The sequence below is a fragment of the Puma concolor genome, chromosome A1 (genome assembly GCF_028749965.1).
Source record: "Puma concolor isolate L17-30 chromosome A1, mPumCon1.1.hap2, whole genome shotgun sequence".
In the NCBI taxonomy this organism is placed as follows: Eukaryota; Metazoa; Chordata; class Mammalia; order Carnivora; family Felidae; genus Puma; species Puma concolor.
The window spans coordinates 17,861,126-17,882,848 of record NC_141667.1 but is presented as its reverse complement, the minus strand read 5'-3'; the positions used below and the strand labels follow the sequence as shown (position 1 = coordinate 17,882,848).

The 21,723-nt window shown below is 34.4% G+C and overlaps 1 protein-coding gene across 5 annotated transcripts in view; it reads left to right on the top strand.

The window, feature by feature from the left end:
* The window catches only part of CDH12 (cadherin 12), a 1,063,313-nt gene that overhangs the window by 846,801 nt on the left and 194,789 nt on the right, over nucleotides 1-21,723 (top strand). For all 5 annotated transcript variants that reach the window (XM_086676372.1, XM_086676368.1, XM_025924779.2 and 2 more), the window contains one exon: nucleotides 16,511-16,805. In XM_086676372.1, coding sequence (XP_086532498.1) covers nucleotides 16,511-16,805 — 295 coding nt within the window. The remainder of the gene's footprint in view (nucleotides 1-16,510; nucleotides 16,806-21,723) is intronic.

The following is a 21,723-nucleotide window of genomic DNA, read 5'->3' as shown; positions in this document are numbered from 1 at the left end:
GTATTAAGTCTTATTTCAAGCAGGAAATGATTTTAGTCCTCTGTACCACATAAAATCAACTTGGAATATAATATGAAAGAGAAAATTAATGTTGATATCATAGTAAAAACTGTACATGATTTATGGGGGGAATTAGAATTGCATTACCATTTGTGTGTGTGTGTGTGTGTGTGTGTGTGTGTGTAGGTAATACTCATTCTAATTAAATACACAAGGTTAGGAAAGAGGAAAATTAATAGTTATACAGGACAGTGGTGAGAAAGTAGGAATAAAAACAATTTATACCCCAATATTAAACTTATTTTCTCCTTCACTCAGACGTCTTGTATTATAACCTCAATCTACCTGAGAGAGTTCAAAACAAGAACAGTCTTTCTTTCTCTCTTTCTTTCTTTCTTTCTTTCTTTCTTTCTTTCTTTCTTCTTTCTTTCTTTCTTTCTAAACATTTTATTTTTAACTAAACTCTCTACCCAGCATTGGGCTTGAAACCACAACCCCTAGATCAAGAGTTGCACGCTCCACTGACTGAGCCTGCCAGTGCCCCAAGAACAGCTTTTTTAAAACTTCCTTTTCATAGAATGTTTTCCTGCTAAGAAAATGTATCCACATTACTCAAATCATTTATATAATGTAATAACTTTTAAAACTTTTATCCCCAATTGAAAACAATATCATGATGTGTGAAATCATTGTAGATTTTATAAATATTCATATATAATCAGGTGTATTACTTTATTTATAATCTTGGGAATTAATATATTTTTTTGGTTTACCTATTTATAGTATAAAGATAAATGACTATAAAAGTACATGTGTTATTTGGCATTTTGATATCTATTGAGAGAGAGAGAGAGAGACTTGTGTCCCCATAAAAAAGGAAATTGCACTCATTGAACCAACCATATACAACTATTTATTGTGTGTAATAGTAGGGAGCTGAGAATTCTTTTTATATTCAAGTGGCATAATTCCAGTTATATCATGGTATTTCTAGCAATTTATCACATAGTTTCCCATGGGGAAATATCACTTTTAGTCTTATCTATCATTGTTTACTTCAAAACTGTGTAGTGTATAGGTGACTATTTATAGGCAAGATAAATTACGTTGCAGCTTTAATTTTTCAGGTTTACAACTCTCACTCGTGACATGGAAAATGAAAAGATTTAAAATCCGTTTCAAGCATGTAACTATAATTTCATAAAATTTTATGTTCCACAATATATAATGTGTGATAAATGATGTGAAGTACAGAAAATATTCACCAATACTGCCTTTTCGTGACTGTAAGTTTGGTGCCTTTTAAATAGGGCTGAATGATCAGGCCTGAAAGGTTCCCTTTTCTTCGTTGAAAAATGTACAAAATAGTTTACAGTGAAATTAAAAATGAAATAAGAGAGGAAGTGCATTATTTAGAGTAAGTCAGGACAATTGAGTTTCGTTTCCAAGGCTCTCAACTTTTGAGCTATGATATATCAGAGAAATATTCTGATATCCCAAGCCCCAGGCTCCTCATTCTCTGTGCTAAGGAGAAAAGGATTATTAATGATGTCAAAAAGACAATACTTATAAAAATAATTAGTACATTTGTATAAATTATTCAAATGGAAAATCTTAGTATAATTAGTAATAATCAAATGATCCCATTTTATTTTATTTATATTGTTCTCTCCACACAAACCCAAGTCTGATCATAAAGCTTATGCCTGCTACTTTTACTCCATGTTATTTTCCCCGTGTTCAGGGAAAGCTGATGGAGCTTAAAATTGATGGAGTCCTTTCTAATCCTGGCATCAATCTATATTCTCAGTCCCTGATGCCTTTTCGTGCTACTGACTTTTCCCTCAGTGAAGTGCTGTAACACATTTACATACGAAATCTTGATGAAATATGGTTGATGGAATTTATCTTATCTGAAAGAATCAGAAAGCTAAAGTTTGTTTTGATCATTGTTTGTTTTGTTTTGTTTTGTTTTTTACTCTTAAATGTTTTTAAGTTTACAGGCACATACCATTTTGATTTATTAAACATTATAAGGTGGCTTTCTTGAGCCAAATGGCCCCCAAATAGCAGCAGATATTTTCAATGCACATAATGGAAAGAACCCTGGGCAGAGTTGGATAACCCAGTTTCTATTCTGACTTCTGTAATTAACTAGCTCTATGATATTGAGGAAATCACTTAGCCTTTCTGATTCTCAATTTCCTCATTTGTGGAATGAAATAATTAAAACCTTGTTCTCCAAGGTACTTTCTAGTTTCAAAGGCCTGATTTTACTCCATGACAGGAGCTGTGTATGAAAATAATTTTTTCTTTTTTTTTTTTAAATCTCCTTCTCAGCAATGCAAAATACATTAACAATGTTTTTAGAATATCCGATCCCAAGTATATTTGGGTTTAATTCTTGCCTAATGATCGACAACCAGAGTGGTCAGTCTCTTTAGTCAAGGATTTATGCAATGGTCTGGACTGGCCAATTCAAGAGTCATGGTACAAATAGTTCTACAACACAAAAGATACACTTAAACCTTAGATAGGCAGCTTTTTTTTTTTTTTTTTTTTTTTTTTTTTTTTGGTATGTGAACTGATCTATATCTGAGCTGACTATTCAAATGCCTTATTATTTTCCTTCCTATGAAGAGGACCAATAAATTCCAAGCATCATTAGCAGCAAGTGTGTGCTCAAAACCAACAAATGACATGCTAACTTCTCAGAGAAGGCTTCAAGATATAAAATGAGTGAAAACCTTGTTATTTCTGTGAGCATAGATAGATCATAGGAGCAAAAGTACTCAACATTTTATAAGGCAATATAAATGCAGCCTGTTTTAAACTAAAATATAACATTATTTGTGTGTGTGTGTGTGTGTGTGTGTGTGTGCGCGCGTGTGTGTGTGTGTGTGTGTGTGTGTGTTTATGTGAGAAGAATCAAAACTTGGAATTAAAGAAAAATTATGTTCGGCCCAAAGTGTTTCCCCTCCAAAAATGCTAGGGGATTGGGCTTAGGCAGCAGTTAAATTATAGTATCATAAAGACTCAAGCAGAGAATTTCAAAAGCATTCTGTGGATTACTACTAGTTTTCCAGTGTGTACCCATGATTCTGAATTGAAGAAGAGGACTGGGAAGGGAGTGTGAACCATGGCCCTGCCTCATTCCTTCTATATTCTGCACAATGCATAGCTGCTAAGCTTTCATTTTAAGACATTGTATGTTAAACATAAATCCTTAGAATGGCTGGCTTAGAGAACACTGGTATGGAACACAATAAAATGAACGTATCTGTGCATTTGGTTTAAGTTTAATGAACTGTCACTCTTTGAGCTGCAGGAGCAGAGACCTTTACCACAATGTAAGTGTCTGTACAGAATGAGACAACACATCTCATTTGACTTCCCACAGCAATTTACTTGATGAAAGCTCTTTCCTGGATCCTGAGTTCAGCATAACTAGATCAATTGCCCAGGTTTCTTTGATTCCAAAGTTAAGATTCACAGGTATTTCACTTTGACAAAAAAAAAAAAAAAAAGAAAAAAAAAAGCATTGTTTCAAATTGTATAAAGGATGAAGAAGTAGCAATAGTAAAATCTGCTGTGCTTTTTTTTTAATTTTTATTTTTAATGACTTTAGGTGAAGAAAACAGATTCTCTACCTATGTTGATCTTTGAGGACTTATGTTGGATTTGTCCCCAAATCTGTTGACACTTGAATACAATCAGTATTCAATAAATGCATATTGCATGCAAAAAGAACATGGATGGTTTTGTTTTGGATTTTTTTTTTTGACTGGCAAAACCAAATTCAGAGTAGGAGATTTATGAGTTCATTCTATGAGGAAAAGTACAATTTCAGTAATTGATTTGATATCAGAAAGACTCCCTCTCTCCTCCTTATTTTTCTCATTCTGCTTTTGTATGCAGACTAAATTTTCTTCTATTTTCAAGACACCTTCATTATGTTGTCCAGGGTACAGGGTGAGGTGGAGACTATCTTGGTAGTAGTCAGCTATTTCTTTGACTGGAAAGGCATATGTGAACATTGGCCAGACCTACGATCTCTTCCTATGGTGTGGTCAAAGGGACAAAGTGCAGTGATTAACAATATTACTAGATTCACAGGGTGAATTTGTACGGGGTCACTTATACAAAGGAGGGAGCAGATGTATGTACTAGAAATAGTGGAGTATGGATACAGGCAGGGAAAAATTAAACAAGCAAACAAATAAAATAATGTGTCAGAAAATTGAGGCACTGTGACATAATGATTTATGAGAAATATATATTTGGCCACTCAGATGATCAAATATATACTTCTCAGATATATATGGTCTTCGTTCACAGTTCCTGAAAATGCTTGACAGCCGTAAAACTGTCATGGGTATCTTGTTATTAATGAAGGTGACTTTTGGACCCCACTGTGGGGAAAGGGCTGGTTGCAATGGGGGCCAACCATTTGATTAAAGGTTACCTTCAATCCTACCCCCTGCCCTCAAGGAAGAGGAGAGGGGCTGGACACTGAATCAGTCAATGGCCTATGACTTAGTCAATCCTGACTATAAAATCAATGATAGCTCCATAAAAAAAACAAAAAGACTGAGTTCAGAGAGCCTCTAGGTGGGTGAACATGTGGAGACTGGGGAGAATGGCACCCCAAAGAAAGCATGAAATCTCTGTGCTCCTCTATGTATCTCTTTATCTGGCCATTGATTCATATCCTTTATCCTATCACTTAATAGACTAGAAAATGTAAATATTTCCCTGATATCTGTGAGCCACTCAAGAAAATTAAAACAACCTAAAGAGTGGACTGTTGGAACCTCTAGTCTGTAGCTGATCAGTCAGAAGCACAGGTGTCATAGCCTCAATATGGCAACTGGAGTCTGATGTGACAGGGGCGGAGGGGAAGTGTTCTTATAGGACCTTAACCTGTGGAATCTGATGCTGTTTCTAGGTAGATAGTGTCAGAATTGAGTTGAATTCTTGGACAGCCTGTTGCTATTTGAGAATTGCTTGGACTTGTGTGTGGGGAACACTACTCCACACATTGGAATTGGGTTCAGGAATCCTAAAAGAGTTGGTGTGAGTAGATGCACGTAACCAAGAAATCAAAATTGTCTCTTTAATCAAGTCATGATTATTTTTTTTAAATGAAGTATTAATAATATTAGATTTCTGTAAGTACCTACAAGTATTAGTTTTCCATTGCTGAATAACAAATTCCCACAAATTGAGCAGCTTAAGGCTCACAGTTCTGCAGGCAGAAATTCAGCACAGAATAAAGGATTTCTTTGTTCAAGGCCTCACAAGATTGAAACCAAGGTGTCAGCAGGGCTATTTTTCTCTCTTGAGGGTGAGAAAATCAGCTTTCAAGCTCATTCAGACTGTTGGCAGAATTTTTCTTTGCTATTTTAGGCCTCAGGTCCCCTTTATACTGCTAGTGGGGATGTGGGACTGCCCTCAGCTCCTAAAGATTGCCCCTTTGTATCCAAGCAAGTTGGAGCATGGGTTTCTAATTTCCTCTTTTTACACCTGGAAAAGAATTCTTAAGCTTTTAAAGGTCACATGTGATTAGGTCTGGCCCACCCAGCATAACATAACTATAAGAGTTAAATCCATAGTCTTCACAGTCCTGGGGAATATGCAGGGAATGTACATTAAATCTTGGGAAATATGCAATATGGCAGAATACTGACCACCCCACCATATTTTGGAGTTCAACCACAATTGATAATTAAGGCTTGATTTGGATTCAAGACTATATTTAATAAATACAAGTTTTATGATCTGAAATAATACAATGAAGTATGATTGGACCCGGATTAGTCTTAGAAATTTTGTATATAGCTTCTCTTAATCAGCAACCAATGGTATATGGAGAGAGTAGAAAATTATTAAATGCAGGGAAAGGTGATAAGTAAACAAACCTTTTGTTTTTTTTTAGATTTTGGAAATAATGCAAGTATAAATCTGTAACATTCATGTCAGTTTTGGGAAAATGAGGTACACACACATATACACACACAATTCTATGGATTCCATGCATTATTAGGAAAATTTAATAACAAAGCAATTCAATAGCTTCTGAAAAGCAATTAAACTTTGAGAGATTTATTCATCATTTTAGGTCTCAGTCAATGTCAAATTAAGCATCTGCTTTTATAATTCTGAATTCCTTAAAAAAAAAACTTTGACCTTTAAAAATGAAATAGCTTGAAATCGATTTATTTCACTACACATCCAATAATATATATTTGCAGAAAGCAGTCAAAACTGAGGTTCATGCATCTGTGAGAGCTGTTTGCATTTTTTCTTTTTTTTTTCTTTATATTTTTCTTTTTTATTCATTACTTTATTTTCCTTTTAAAGTCAAACTCAGTGAAATTACTATCTCTTTGGAAGTTTCTTGGGAATCTTGTTATCCCTAGTGGGAAACAAGTGAACCCTGAGAATGATTCCTTCCTTAATATGCTTATAATGAGAGATTTTAGAGAAACATCTCTGATTAACCTGTATTTAGAAATAAGATGCATTTTACTGCGTTTCTTACACAGAAGAGTTACTGTTTCTATCTCTCATTAACACATTGCAATTTAGCATTAAGAGTACTCATTTTCATATTATTAGGCAAAAAAATGAATATTTAATGTATACTTTATCATGCAAATAAGATAATATTTATGACACTGTTATAGGATATAAGACTGAGAGATATGAATTCTTAACAGTAAATTTGACATGAAACTGCTTGACTCACAATACAAAGAAAGCAACCTGGTTAAGTACTTGGATTTATTTTTTTCTGCTTTTGTGATATTATACTTTCAAAATCCATTTAAAGTAGTTATTGTAAAGTGAGGAAAGGAAATAAAAGACTTCAGTGAGGTGGCTTTGTCCTTTAACACATAAAGCAATCCCCACAGTAATGCATGCTACAGAAAATAGGTCACCTTCAAACCACCTTTGAAATAAGCAGATAATGTGATTTTCAGATTGTGTTCTTAACAGTGTTGTTTTATAGAATGCATATCTATTTAGCCTTTTATTTATTTTGCAAAAATGTGCATGTGTGAGCACATGAAAACACATACAAATATTCTGTCTTTCTCATTTATCTCTGATATATATATATATATATACATACATACACATATCTAAATCTGATATATATATATATACACATATCTAAATATTCCCACACACATACATATGCCTATTTATTTGGTTATTAGTTCATTGTGAGACAGTACATGTGCTAATGAGTTTTTCTCTAATGAAATGTAGTGATTCAATTAAGTTTTTAATATTATGGATTTCTATATGCTTCAAAGAAAATTATGATATACACAATGTGCAGAACCTTAGAAAAATTTTCATTGGAATATTTTATTGATATAGTAGTAAATTATATTTTCTTTAACATAAATGCTGTTCACTCTTTTCTAGTTGACTATTAATTGTTCCAAATACATGATTGGCACTATATTATTGAGGTGATTTCTAACTATAAATGTGATATCACTTTGTATTTTAAATAAAAACACAAATATAACATGCTTTTTAATTATATAGTAAATTCATATGAAAACTTCTATAGAAAAATGTGATTTGGGAGACAAGAAATTGTAAAAAGACACAGTGTTTTGAGTGAGTATCTTTTTTGCTATGACCCATATTGTTCCCCACTGGACTCCTGTCACCTTAATAACAAGTTGTAACTTATGTTCTCTATTCCAGTGGCTAGTGCAATAACTAATGGGCAATCCAAAGCATTCTTGAATACAACTATTCTCATTAATGTGTCCATTATAATACAGCCTGGTTTTGCTCAAACGAACTGATGTATATTACAAAACCGATACTTGGGTAGCTTGTGGCTAATCTAATCCCCTGGCCAAAAATTCAGTGTTTGTTTGTCTTTTCCTCTTAAGAGAGACCCATTTTTGAGAGTTAAGAAAAAAAAAAATGACTTTACATGCATCAAATTAAAAGAGAACTGATTTAGTTGAAGAGCTAGACTCAGAGATACACAGAGTTAGACTACTTGATTTGAATCTTAGCTTTGTGTCTTTCCATTTGTGTGTCTTGGGCCAACTCAGCTTCTCTGTGCCTCAATTTATGCATCTGCAAAGTGAGACTGTTAATAGTAGGGTTGTCCTTATAGGGTTATTCTAACTATTAAAGTGGCTTCAGACACATAAAACCTTTAGAAAATTGCCTGGAAAAAGTAGAAGCTTGATAGTGTTTTCTATCATTATTTTGTATCCAATTAGTTTTCTTGTATCTATGAATATAAATTAATGTAAATGGAAACAAATATCGCTATACTGGGATCATTTGGATGTAAATGCAGATAAATGAAGGGAAATAGACATTTGGAAGTTAAATTCTCTAAGGTATTTTCCAAATTTTATGATGTAAGTGTTAGAATCCACATTTTATGTATGATGATTCTGACATCCAAAGAAACTTAGTAACTTCTACAATAACATCCAGCTAAGAAGTAATGGGTTTGGGATTTTTAACCCCAAATGTTTGAGGCTTGTGATCATGGATTTTAGACCATTCCATATTTTAAATCAGAGGTAATATTTGAGTCTGTCTGATTTATTACAGTTCTTAAATGCATATACAAAGAAGTTGGGATAGAACATAGAGCTTTTGAAAATTAAATTTTACATTTTGAAATATTAGAATTTCATTAGAAAGAGTTCACTTATCATATTTGTCATGCTAGCACATCACTGATTAGTTTGAGAACTAAATAAAGCTTATAAGATGTGTAACACGGTGTCCTGTATTCAGTAAGGGCTAATTACTTTTATTATAAGTAATAATATGGAAAAATAGTAATGAGTAGCAATAAATTAGTGAATGATATCTAACTATAATAACGTGTAATTATTATTTAAAGCTCACTTTTATCTAGAATAAATCATCCTCTGAAGAATAATCACATTTGAAATCATACAGAAATTCACTTTCATTTCAAATAGAGATTCCATTACTGAACATTTGATAAGAACAGTTTATTGTCAGGGAATGTTTTGTTATCTAAAACCTGGCTTTGTGAAAAGTGCTTTACAGCTTTGGAAATGTAGGTAAGAAATTATTTTAACCTTCTCCCATATTTTTTCCCCCAAATCCAGGCACCACGCCAATGACCTCTCAAACTTCTCCAGAACTACTTATTAATATGTTGTGACACTCTCAAATGATATAATGTAATCTGGGTGAGCTGAAGTTGTAAAATATGACAATCTACAAGACGAGTTAGGATACCCCTCATATGTAACCACACATGCAATATTCAAGGAGAAAAAGAAAATGAAAGAGAGCATCGGGTGAATAGCATTTTTTTTTTTTCTTTAACAGGATATAAAATATATCCTAGCACATCAGATTTTGTTACTCCCAAGAATTGCAAATAGTCTTTGTTCTTCTTTGCCCTGCCTTGGCATACCTCTGGGGAGGTGCGGGCCTTTTTGAAATGCATTTCTACTTCCTTACATAGAAGGTGAAATATTTCCAGATGATAAATAGCTTTGGGTCTGTAACCCAGGCAGGGGAGTCCTCAACTCACTTTGGGCTGTTAAAGGGAATTTCCAACCTTGTAAAGTGGTATTCCTCTTGCTCAAATGGCAGCAATCATTTGAGGAAGAACAAATGAGTCCCTTCAGGGAGTAGGGTGGCATAGAATGTCAAATATTCTTGAACCTTAAGTGGCGTCAGAGAGAAATTTTGCATTATAACTTATTCAGGCAGAACTATAGATCATCTTTGGGTCTAGTCTTCTTTTGTCAATAAGCAATGCCTTAAACATAATCCAATGGCTTTGTAGCCAATGCAATGGCCTCTGTGACGGTTCTGAGAACAGAATAAGCATGAATTGGAAAGTGAGCAACTATAAAAAATGACATACGAATATTTTATAAGTATACCAAGAAGCATATCGAAAAAGTAGGTTTTTTTGGTTTCTTGGTGCAAAAGGAAATTATTTCAACCAAAGAAACTTGCATAAAATTTTCTCCTACTAGTTTTGACTGGTTTATCCGAGGGATCCTGTATGTAAATAAGACAGTTATAATATTATTTCAGATCACATGCACCAACTGTTGAACCATAATATTAAAGCATTCCACAGGTTTTGTAATCATTGGAAAACTGAAAAGGAGTACCACAACTTATATGCCATTACTACACCCAAATTTACTGATGCATACCCTGTACAAGGAGCGTTTCCCTCACATTGAGTGTGTTTATGGAGATGACTGGAAGGAGATGCCATAACTCAAGGATCTCTACATTAAGTAGGGCTTACTGTTATACTGCTACATTTGCTCATATATATTTTGAGACTAAAGAACTATTCTAAGACAGAATAGTAAACACTTAAAGACATGTCAGGAAGTTTCGTTTTCCAGCAGACAAATTCAGAATGGAGGCTGGTTCCCTGAAAAAGAGATGATGATAAGTAAATATTAACATGCATGATCCAGGGCACCTGGGTGGCTCAGTTGATTAAGCGTCTGACTTCGACTCATGTCATGAACTCGCGGTTTGTGGGTTCGAGCCCCGCGTGGGGCTCTGTGCTGACAGCTCAGAGCCTGAATCTTCCTTCAGATTCTGTGTCTCCCTGTCTCTCTGTTCTTCCCCGTTCTCTCTGTCTCTCAAAAATAAACATTAAAAAAATTTTAAATGCATGATCCTTCTAAAATTAACAGAAATTAAAGACACAAAATCCAAATGCAGTGTTTGAAAGTTGCTTTGATCTATGCTCAAAATATAAAGAAAGAGCCAAGAAAGATCTTTGAAGAGACAAGTGGGGAAAATGGAATATGGGCTGGTTATAAGGTGGTGATAGGTATTTTAAGTAATTTTCTTAAATGAGATTTTGACATTATGATTACATAGGAAAGGGCCTTGTTTTCATGAAGTTGGTGTTTCAGTATCATGTAGGTAATTGTTTTGATGTTCACAATTTTAAAAAGTATATATATATATATATATATATATATATATATACACACACACATATATATATACACACATATATATATACACACACACACACACATATATATATATATATATATATATATATATATATCAGATACAGGAAATGTTAGTAATTATTTAATCTAGATAGTGAGAATATAGGCCTTCCTTGTATCATTCTTTTAATTTTTCTGTTGGTTTGAAGTTCTTTTTAAAACAGTTTTCGTAAAGGAAGTTGATAGAGTGCCCACACATTTTCATTCCTCTCCTGAGACCGTCAGTAATCTACAATATAGGAACAAAAGTATTAATGCATAATCTTGATGAGAATGATGTGGAGGGCAGGTTTTAAAACAGTATGTGAGGTACCATAGTACCTTATGGACACATGGTTAATAATTTGCAAGAACATACACCAAATCCAGTATTTGCTGAACACAAATTTTGGTTCTCAGGCAGCAACGAAATCAAAAGTTTTTTGTTTTTTTGTTTTTTTTTTCAAAAATCAAAATCAAAAGTTTCTCCTTCCAACATAACTCCTGTGCTCCCCGGGCCTAGTAACCACCCCCTATCCCGGCAAATAGCAAATGAAAAGAAAATCACTGCTGGACACAGTAATAGAAAAAACATTTTCTATTTTATGTGTATTTTCAACCCAGAGAAAAAGAAGACTAAATCCCTTATTTTGTGCAGCAGTTCCTAAAATATAATCAAAGAGATGCTAGTAAACATTTAACTTTAAATTAGCTTTCTCAAACTTTTAGACACTGGAATCCAGATTTGCTGATGCTCCGAAGCTCGTTAAAGCCTTTCTCGGCATCATATTTTCATGCTCCATCTCAGATGACTTGGAAAACGTCCGAAAACACCACCACCGCTTCCACAAAACAACTGCTCGCACAGTGCGGATTTCTACATCTAGTGTTTATAGAACTCTGTTTCCGGGAGAAATTTTAAATGTCAATACTAAAAAATGATATTATTGAAATTGGCTGCTTTAGTCAGTAAATACAGTCAGCACCTACTCAGAAACAGCTTTGAAAAAAATAATTGGAGGGGCACCTGGGGAGCTCAGTCAGTTAAGTGTCTGACTCTTGCTTTCAGCTCAGGTCAGGATCTCCCGGTCTGTGAGATCGAGCCCCAGGTCAGGATCTGTACTGACAGCGCAGATCCTGCTTGGGAATCTCTCTCTCCTCTAACCCCCTGTCGGTGCTCTCTCTCGAAATAAATAAACATTTAAAAACATAATTGGAATAAGAAACCTTTCTTGCTGCCATTTTTAAATTGCTGTAAATGAAAATAATTTCATCCTTGTGGAATCATTAGCTTTCTGTATGTGTGTGGCTTAAAGCCCCGTGTAAAACGACATCATGTGCTTTGTCATAGTGAATTAACACAGCCCAAAGATGAGGCAAGTCACGAAAATCCTTCTTCTGAAACCCTCCCTCCTTCTTTATGCAAATGACACTAAGAAGTAGCTTCACAGTATAAGCTAAGCCTGCATTTCATTCCTGAAAGATTTAAGAAACAAATTCCCGGGGCGCCTGGGTGGCTCAGTCGGTTGAGTGTCCGACTTCAGCTCAGGTCATGATCTCGTGGTCTATGAGTTCGAGTTTGATCTCCGCTTCGGGCTCTGTGCTGACAGCTCAGAGCCTGGAGCCTGCTTCAGATTCTGTGTCTCCCTCTCTTTCCTCCCCTCCGCCACTCACACTCTTGTCTCTCTCTCCTTCAAAACTAAATAAAAATTAAAACACAAAAAGAAACAAATTCCATCTACAGAGATCAACATCTGGAATCACTGAAGTTTCACATTTTTTTGATTCATAAAAATTATGTTTTTGGTCTTGATAATTACCTGTAAAGGAGCTAAACAGAAGAACACACATACACACACGTACATTCATCTTACTATTTATGAAAAAAATAGGCAATGCTCATTAAATCATTCAACTTCCTTGAATGAATAATGTGCACGTCAAAAATTATTCTGTAAGGGGTACCAGCCTGGCTCAGTTGGTACAGTATGTGACTCTCAGTCTTGGGGTCCTGAGTTTGAGCCCCACATTGGAGATAGAGTTTACTTAAAAAAATTTTTTTTGAAGAATTTCAAGTGATACTGAAAAATAGTCATGGTATTTTGTTATTGAAAGTGTTAAAAAAAAAGAAAGTGTTGATTTTTTTATATCATGTCATATGTGTATATAGTCAGAGAATAATAAATATAAAAGTACATATAGATATATTTCTATATGTATACTTTTTCAGTTATATGTATTTTTATTTATAGCAATTTATATACACTGAATATAACAAAGTGTACAGATGATAAAAGAAGCTATCTATCTACAATACTCACATCAGGCAGTCACTTATTTAATATTAGAAATGATGCTGGAAAAACACCTATACTTTAAGCTAGTTACTCATGTGCCATTTCAATCACCACTGAATAACTAATTTTAAATATTGCCCATCAGGGGTCGTCTTTGTGGCTCAGTTGGGTAAGTGTCCCACTCTTGGTTTTGGCTCAGGTCATGATCTCCTGGTTCCTGAGTTTGAACCCAGCGTCGGGCTCCTTGCTGACAGTACAGAGCCTGCTTGGGATTCTCTGTCTCAACCTCTCTCTCTGCCCCTCCCTCACTTGCGCTCTCTGTCTCTCCCTCTAAATAAATAAATAAACTTAAAAAAATAAAGACAAAAAAAGTTAAAAAATATATTGCCTGTCAGTGCAAGATATCTCAGGTGGTCCCCTATGAGGTATTGTCATGTAATGAACTGCTATAAAATTCCTGATCCTCTCAAGAGGTTTACATTAATCAACTTCATTCCCAGTTCAAAGTTTTAATGTATATTCACATATTTCTTCTGAAGTTTTAACCCCTACAAAATTCAGCTTTAAATTAGAAGGGAAAAGTAGAAGAGTGAGGAAGAACAGCAACTGAGTTTAATTTCGGTCTTGGATAGAGCCGCAAACACATTTGCTTTTCTATTCTTGTGTCTGTTAGAAAAGAAAACAGTTCTGATTTTAGCTAAATGTGGATTTTTTTTTTTTTTTTTTTGGTAACTCTTCTTGGATCCCATTGTAAAAACCTTCTTAGAATGTTCACCCGCTTCCCACAATATTGCCACATATTCTTTGGAGCCATTGGCAAAATGGATGTAGTTTATAGAGTCTTTGCTTTTGCATTGAGCTTTTGCCCGGCTCATATCTTTGGATACATTTAAAAGAGAAAGCAATACCCACTGTGTTGAATATCTTTCATAGTATGGGTGAAATATGTAATTTGAAATTCCCAAGTTCAAAGTACATTTATCTACAGCTTGATTTTACACTTGAAATTTCCTCTGCTTCATAAGAGTTTGTAAAAAATTAGGAGGAAAAAGTCTTCCTCCTGTCATTTATCACAATTTTCCTTAGACTTGAGTAAAATATACAGAAACTTGAAAAAACTCAAATCATGTGCTCTCTTTCTATTTTCCATTACTTCAATTGTAACACTTGTCCAGGTATCAATCCTTTGCATATGTTATTATACAAGTATATTTTCAGAGAAAATTTTGAAATAAATACAAATTCACAGAATGAATGCATTAATTTTAATAACATTAAATTGGAAAGATGATGCTATTTTATTGAACTTAAAACCAGAATGTTGAGTTTAAGAGCAAAGATATAGCCACTGTGATCTTTATTTTGTGTATGTTTTGATTTTACTAATACTAATACACAGAGCTTATTTGCAAAAGGATATTTATATGATTTAAGGTATTTCAAACCTTTTTTGTGGGGTTTGAAACATTAAAAAAAAACAGAACTCATTCTTCCCCAAATTTTGCAAGAATGGTGGGCTTGTAGGCAAATTTTGAGGCACAGTCCAAATGACTGTGAACACTAAAAGAATGTTTTTCCTTTGGTTGATCCATTGACTGAAATGAGCTTTTATTTATTTTTTTATATTTTATTTTATTTTAGAGAAAGAGAGAGAGAGAGCACAAGTGGGGAGCAGGGCAGAGGAGGAGAGACTCTAAAGCAGGCTCCATGCTCAACACTGAGCCCGATGATAGGCTTGATCCCAAAACCCTGGGATCATGACCTGGGCTGAAATCAAGAGTCAGATGCTCAACCCACCAAGCCTCCCAGGTGCTCCTGGAATGAACTCTTAAATCTAAAAATGTGGACTCTGAAATCAGATGGCCTTATACAAATGATTAGGCATAGGCTAAAACATTTTAGATCACCATCTGAATAAAAAAAATGGTATTTATAAGAATATACATGCTGTATAACTTAAATAGTGAGTATGTTACTTATAAATATATATATGAGTATGCATATTCTTAGGGAAGTATAAATAATGTAATACTTACATTGTATGTATACATTATTGGATAATTTATAGATCTCCAAGTCTATGTTCCTCTTCTATCAACTCTTGGACTCCAGTTTGAAAAACATTGACTTAAAGTGTTGCAATGAAAATGTATCGTCTTTTTAGTCCTCCCCTGTTATTTATGTGTATCTTGTTACATACTATAATAGAGTGAATTGTACATGTGTTGAAGAAATTATCAGCGGTTCAAAACTTTTCTACATTACAAGATTTCAAATATATAGAAGGAATTAGAGCAAGCTATTTGTCTGCAAATCTGAAAAGATAATCAGTGATCCCATCCAACATTTAGCTGAGTAATACTGAATAACTCATTGAAAATCAGTCTGTTAAAATGAGATACTCTACTACACATAACTGTAACCATCTGGTGTGCCAAAACTCTCCTCTGCTTTCAAATAAGAAGGCACAATGATGATCAAATACAGTTGATCCTTGAAAAACACGGATTTGAACTTTATGGAGGTTAAACCTCACATGTATTTTTTTCACGAATACATAAACTTATAGTATAGATAAATACAGTATAATGTTGTAAATGTATTTTCTCTTCCTTGTGTTTTCTTAATAATGTTTTCTTTTCTCTACCTCACTTTATTGTAAGAATACAGTATATAATACATAAACGTAGAAAATATGTGTTAATACACTTATTTTTGTTGTTGGTAAGGCTCTGGTCTACAGTAGACTATTAGTAGTTAAGTGTTGTGGGTGTTAAAAGTCATACACATATGTTCAACTGCTACAGGGGTAGGCCACTCTAACCCCTGCATAATTAATGGGTCAACTGTGGATTAAAAGGTAAATGATGGAATCTCTGGGATATATACATGTATATATAAATATTTACCATGCATTTTTCTAATTTTTTGTGTGTATTTAAAATGTTTATAATCAAAGAGTTGGAAGGAAGGAAGGAAGGAAGGAAGGAAGGAAGGAAGGAAGGAAGGAAAGGAGGGAGGGAGGGAGGGAGGAAAGAAAGAAGGAGATGAAAATGAAAAAAGAACCATAAGATATTTCTTTAACTTTTCTGATGAAAAGTTATGCCGCAAGTATTTTTAACACAGGGCCATCCCTTTAATGGTGTTTTCTGTCTCTGTCTCTGTCTCTCTTTCTCCCCCCAAAAGCTCCATTCTGACTTAGATAAAGGAGAGGGCACTGTTAAATACACCCTCTCAGGAGACGGCGCGGGCACTGTTTTTACCATTGATGAAACTACAGGGGACATTCATGCAATAAGGAGCCTGGATAGAGAAGAGAAACCTTTCTACACACTTCGTGCTCAGGCTGTGGACATAGAAACCAGGAAGCCCCTGGAGCCTGAATCGGAATTCATCATCAAAGTACAGGACATTAATGATAATGAGCCAAAGTTCTTGGATGGACCTTACGTTGCTAGTGTCCCAGAAATGTCTCCTGTGGGTGAGTAGGCAAATCGAAATTTTGTCAGATGCTATGAGGCCTTTTCAACATTTATTTTTTGCAGTTTGGTGTAAACATCTTATTTGTAAGCCAGAAGATTATTCCTCCCCTGTAAAGGATGCAATTATTTTCATTTTTCCCATTTTTTTCTGGCTCCATCTAAATATATAAATAGATTCATAAACATGTAGGATATATAGCATTTACCCTATTTTCCAGTCTTTGCATTCACCTGAGCTCAAAGAATTCCTTGTAATTAAGTACAAAACTCACTTTGTACTAAAATTCATTATCATTGCAATTCCAGATGCCTACACAGGTACCTACCGTACCTACCAAATAGCAGATAGTAATTCATGGTTCACAGTAAATCATCCAAAGCATGTGTTCTATATTTGTCTGGAGTGGTCCAGAAAGGAGCGTGCTATAGATGGAGATTCCAGAAGGATGATACTGTTTTGTTTTGACTACAAGTAACCCATAGTAGTTACATCATCAAACCAGGAAGCAAGTATTATCGTGAACTCATTAGAAGAAATTTACAATTCAGCTACCGTGTATATAAATTCATGGTATTAATTTATAGAATATAAATTCACATTTCAATATCAAGCTAAATTCAGAAGTTCTAAGATAATGTATTTTTGAGGTCAATGAATTAAGGATTATGGTTTTAATGACTATTTTAAATAACTTTTATTCCTCAGTCACCACTGCCAATCCCTTATTCTATTTCAAAGTAACTTCTCGTGTCTAGCACATTAGTAAGATAAAGCTACCCACCGCTCCCAGGTTACAACTTGAAACTCTTGTGGGGAGCCATTGCTAAGTTTCCTGTCTGACATTCCTCAGAAGGCTTCTGCTGGCCCTACAACCATCCCATTTTAAATATTAGTGTGCAACCACAGGGCTGCAAATCTGTTATTCAGTTTTTGCTACATTTTTGAGCTGTTGCTTTTATATAGTGCTGATTGCTAGAGATTTAGAAGTACAATCGAGAAGAAGTAGATTTTATTAGAAAGTGTCCCTGAAAATTGGGATATTACTGGGAGAGAAAAAAAACTTAGGTACTATTTTGAGCAAAAGTAAGGTTTTTAAGAAGACAATGTTTTTTTTTTTTTTTTTGTTCCTAAGTGGTTTAACCCAGGGCTTACTTCGTGTGAATTTGACATATTTATAAGAATTTATGACTCTCAGTGACTATTATAGAAACAACATCCCTTTTTAAAAATTTTTTTTTAATGTTTATTTATTTTTTGATGGAGGGAGGGGCAGAGAGAGAAAGGGAGACATAGAAATCGAAAGCAGGCAGCACAGAGGCCTACATGGGGCTCGAACCCACAAACTGTGAGATCATGACCTGAGCCAAAGTTGCTGATTGAGCCACCCAGGCGCCCCTGTAGAAACAACATCCTTAAAGCAAACATACACATCCCTCTACATTATTAGAAAATTCTGTCTTATTAGACAGGTAATTAGTTCTTTTGTTGTGCCAATTTGGATAAAGGGAAGGACTGCAGAGTCTGAACTTTATATAAAGAAGTTCACACCTGGAACCTGAAGAGAGAAATAAATCTGGAAAATCAGGGTAGGTAAGTGACAAAACAAAGTGGTCCCAGCTTTTCCAGTATTGGGGTGAGACACAATTTGCTGTACTGCCTTGAGGTATCAGAAAGATCTAGGGAAGAATGGGTTTTTAAAAATGGTTTGCCGTATGACATTACTGAAGTTTCTCATTGTTTATTCAAGAAATTCCAGTAAATTCTTAAACTGAATTTCAACACACCCTCCTGTTTTCATTTTTTTTTTAACAATAATAAAGGAGTATTTCTTTTGAAGGTGACACCACACTGAATGCTATGGGTTCACCCAGGTATTATTGGACTACATTTACATAATATGCTGTTTTCAAAGATTCGCTAAGAAGTTTAAACAACACTTATGAATTAAATATTAGAAATTAAGTATCTACCACATACTGCTTTTGCCATTCCCCACAATCCTGTCTATACACATAACAAAACAACATAAGAGACCCAGTTGGGCTTGTGGCATTTGCTGTTTCTGCTTTTACATGACCAACCCAAAGCTAAGGAGAAATTTCCGCGCATCCATCCAGATGTCACAGCTATGTTCCTAGATCTCTGGGGCTCAATCCGCAAGCACACCTTCTTACCACATGGAAATGGTCACTGTTGTAAATCACTTGTGATAACTCTTCGTTCTATTTTCTTTAACCGCCTCCCTTCTGGCAAATTCCTGCTTCTGCGTCATTTTCCTTGGGATATCAAAATTATTTTTGTTCAACACCAAATGGAGTTCACCATGATTTGTTAAGACAGAATAACTATTGTCACAGCAAATCTTGCTGTCAGTTTTACAAATCTGTGTTTGAATATTCTCTAGGAAATAATTGTCCTTTCCCGATAACAGGCAATGTTGTTATTACAGTGTTGGAGAAGAATCAACCAGTTTAAAAATAGATACAGTAAAATAGCTTATTTTGTAATACAGATGATCAAGAAATATTGGCACATCAAAACAACTTATTATACAAATGTCATTAGCAATCATAGATTGTGCATCAGAAAATATGATGAACAATTAAACATGGAGTGGAAATGAACTCAAGTGAAAATTACAGAGACTGTAACTATGCAAAGGGGAGTGGTGGTGAGCGAGGTGAGCAGAGATATCAGAGCAAAATTAATATTTAAGACTTGTCAGACTAGAGAATATATTTGGTTCCTGAAAGTTGAAGAAAATTCTAGTGAATATATTAATTGCTTAAGAGAAAGGTCACTTTGTTACCAACTTGTGCTCCATCCAGTATGCCACGGAAGTAATATTCGCAGATAAAGTGCTTTTACTCTGACCCAAGGAAATTACTTAATGATCCAGATATTCCCCAACTCAGACTTTCTCCTTGGAGACAGATTTGGATGTTATGAATGTGGTCTTAATTCTTTAAGATCACTAGAGTAACAATGAATTACAGTAACGTTCTTCTGTAATACCAGTGGTCATGCATGGGTATGGTATGCAGTTTAAGTAACTTTTCCTAGAGAGCTGACAGGTGTAACATCTTTAAACCCTTATTCATACTTGTATCATCATCCTCTGCCTGAGCTAAGCCAAGCCATCTTGAGGCAGCTGATTGAGTTATTCATAACCCGGTCTCTATGACACGTTTGATAAATGCCAATTGTGAATCATAATTTATGCAGTACGATCAGCCGTTTCCTGAGCAGTAGTCAGCGGCCAGGTGATCCAACTCAAGATTTGTATTCCCTGTTTTAGTATGTAACCATTACAGGAATTTTGTGCAGTATTGTTTACTATTCGATCTTCATTTTTATATAAAAAATTAACTCCAATATCAGAAAGTAAGTATGACTCTCGGACTCTTCAGAAACAAAGTTGATTGCAATCAGTTATACCCTTTTCTGGATTCTAAAATGTCTTTGGGACTTACATTTAGCTTTCAATCTTGGATGAGCTGGTTAAGACTTTGGGATGATTGTTTTATTCATTTCATTTTATTTTATTTTTTATTTTATTTTATTTTATTTTATTTTATTTTCTTTTATTTTATTTTATTTTATTTTATTTTATTTTTTATTTTATACCTGAGAATAGGAGACCCTGCTTAAAACAAAATCTAAGGAATAGTATTTCTTATTCAGTGACTTAAAAAAAAATTAGTATAAGTATAACCAAAACAAGGTACATCTAAAGAGAATTACACTGCTGGCTTATTTAAAAATTAACATGTACTCTTTTTTTTTTCCTATGAACTTTATTTTGTTTTACGTGAAGTTTGGAGATATGTGCTATGATGGAATTTTTGGTGGAGGTTTTTGAAGGCCTTTAAACAGAATATTTTGTACATGGCCATACTTAAACAGTCCAACACCGAGAAGGAAATAGTGAAAAAGGGGCCTATCCCTAATATTAATTTATTATACCATTATTATAATTTAGAAACATATAAATCTCCATAGTTTCTTTTATCAAGAAATGATAAAGCAAATATATTATTTTACCGTATGAGTCATCCATGGCCACAGAGAATAGTCCTAAGTAGGAGTAAACTATCATTAGTCTCTGTGCCCAATAAGCAGAATTTTTGTCAGAAAGTTGGAGACAGAATGTTAGCTATTTTCTATGAATAAAGACATTCTCCATGTATAACTAAAATGTGATTATTAAAATCAGGAAATTAACATTAATGCATTATTGCAATGTGATCTTTAGGCCCCATTCAAGCTTCCTAAGTTGTTTCAATATCTTACATAACAAAACTTTCTCTTTTTTTTTAAGTTTATTTGTTTTGAGAGTGAAAGAGAGAGGGAAAGCAGGAGAGAGTGTGTCTAAATGGGGGAGGGGCAGAGAGAATGAGGGAGAAAGAGAATCCCAAGCAAGTTTCATACTGCCAGAGTGGAGCTGGACATGTGGCTCAAACTCACAAACCATGAGATCATGACCTGCTTGAGCAGAAATCAAGTGTCAGAAACTTTACCAACTGAGACACCCAGGTTCCCCAAATAACAAAACTTTCAAGATGAAAATCCCATATTGTATTCCAATGCCATATCTCTTTAGTTTCCTTCAATCTGGAGCAATTCCTTACTCTTTCTTGATTTAGGGACATGTTTGAGGATTTCTGGCCAGTTATTATTTAGAATGTCCTTCATATTGGGTTTGCCTAATGTTTCCTCATGTACAAATTCAGGATATGCTTCTTTGTTAAGTACATCACAGACATGATGCTGTATTCTTGTTGCATCCCGTCAGATAGAACAGGGTTTTGATTTGTCTCATTACTAATAATGTTAATTTTTATTATTTGATTAATGTTGTGTATTAGCTATGCAGTGTGATCAGCCAACATAAACATTAGCTGGAAACTTATCAG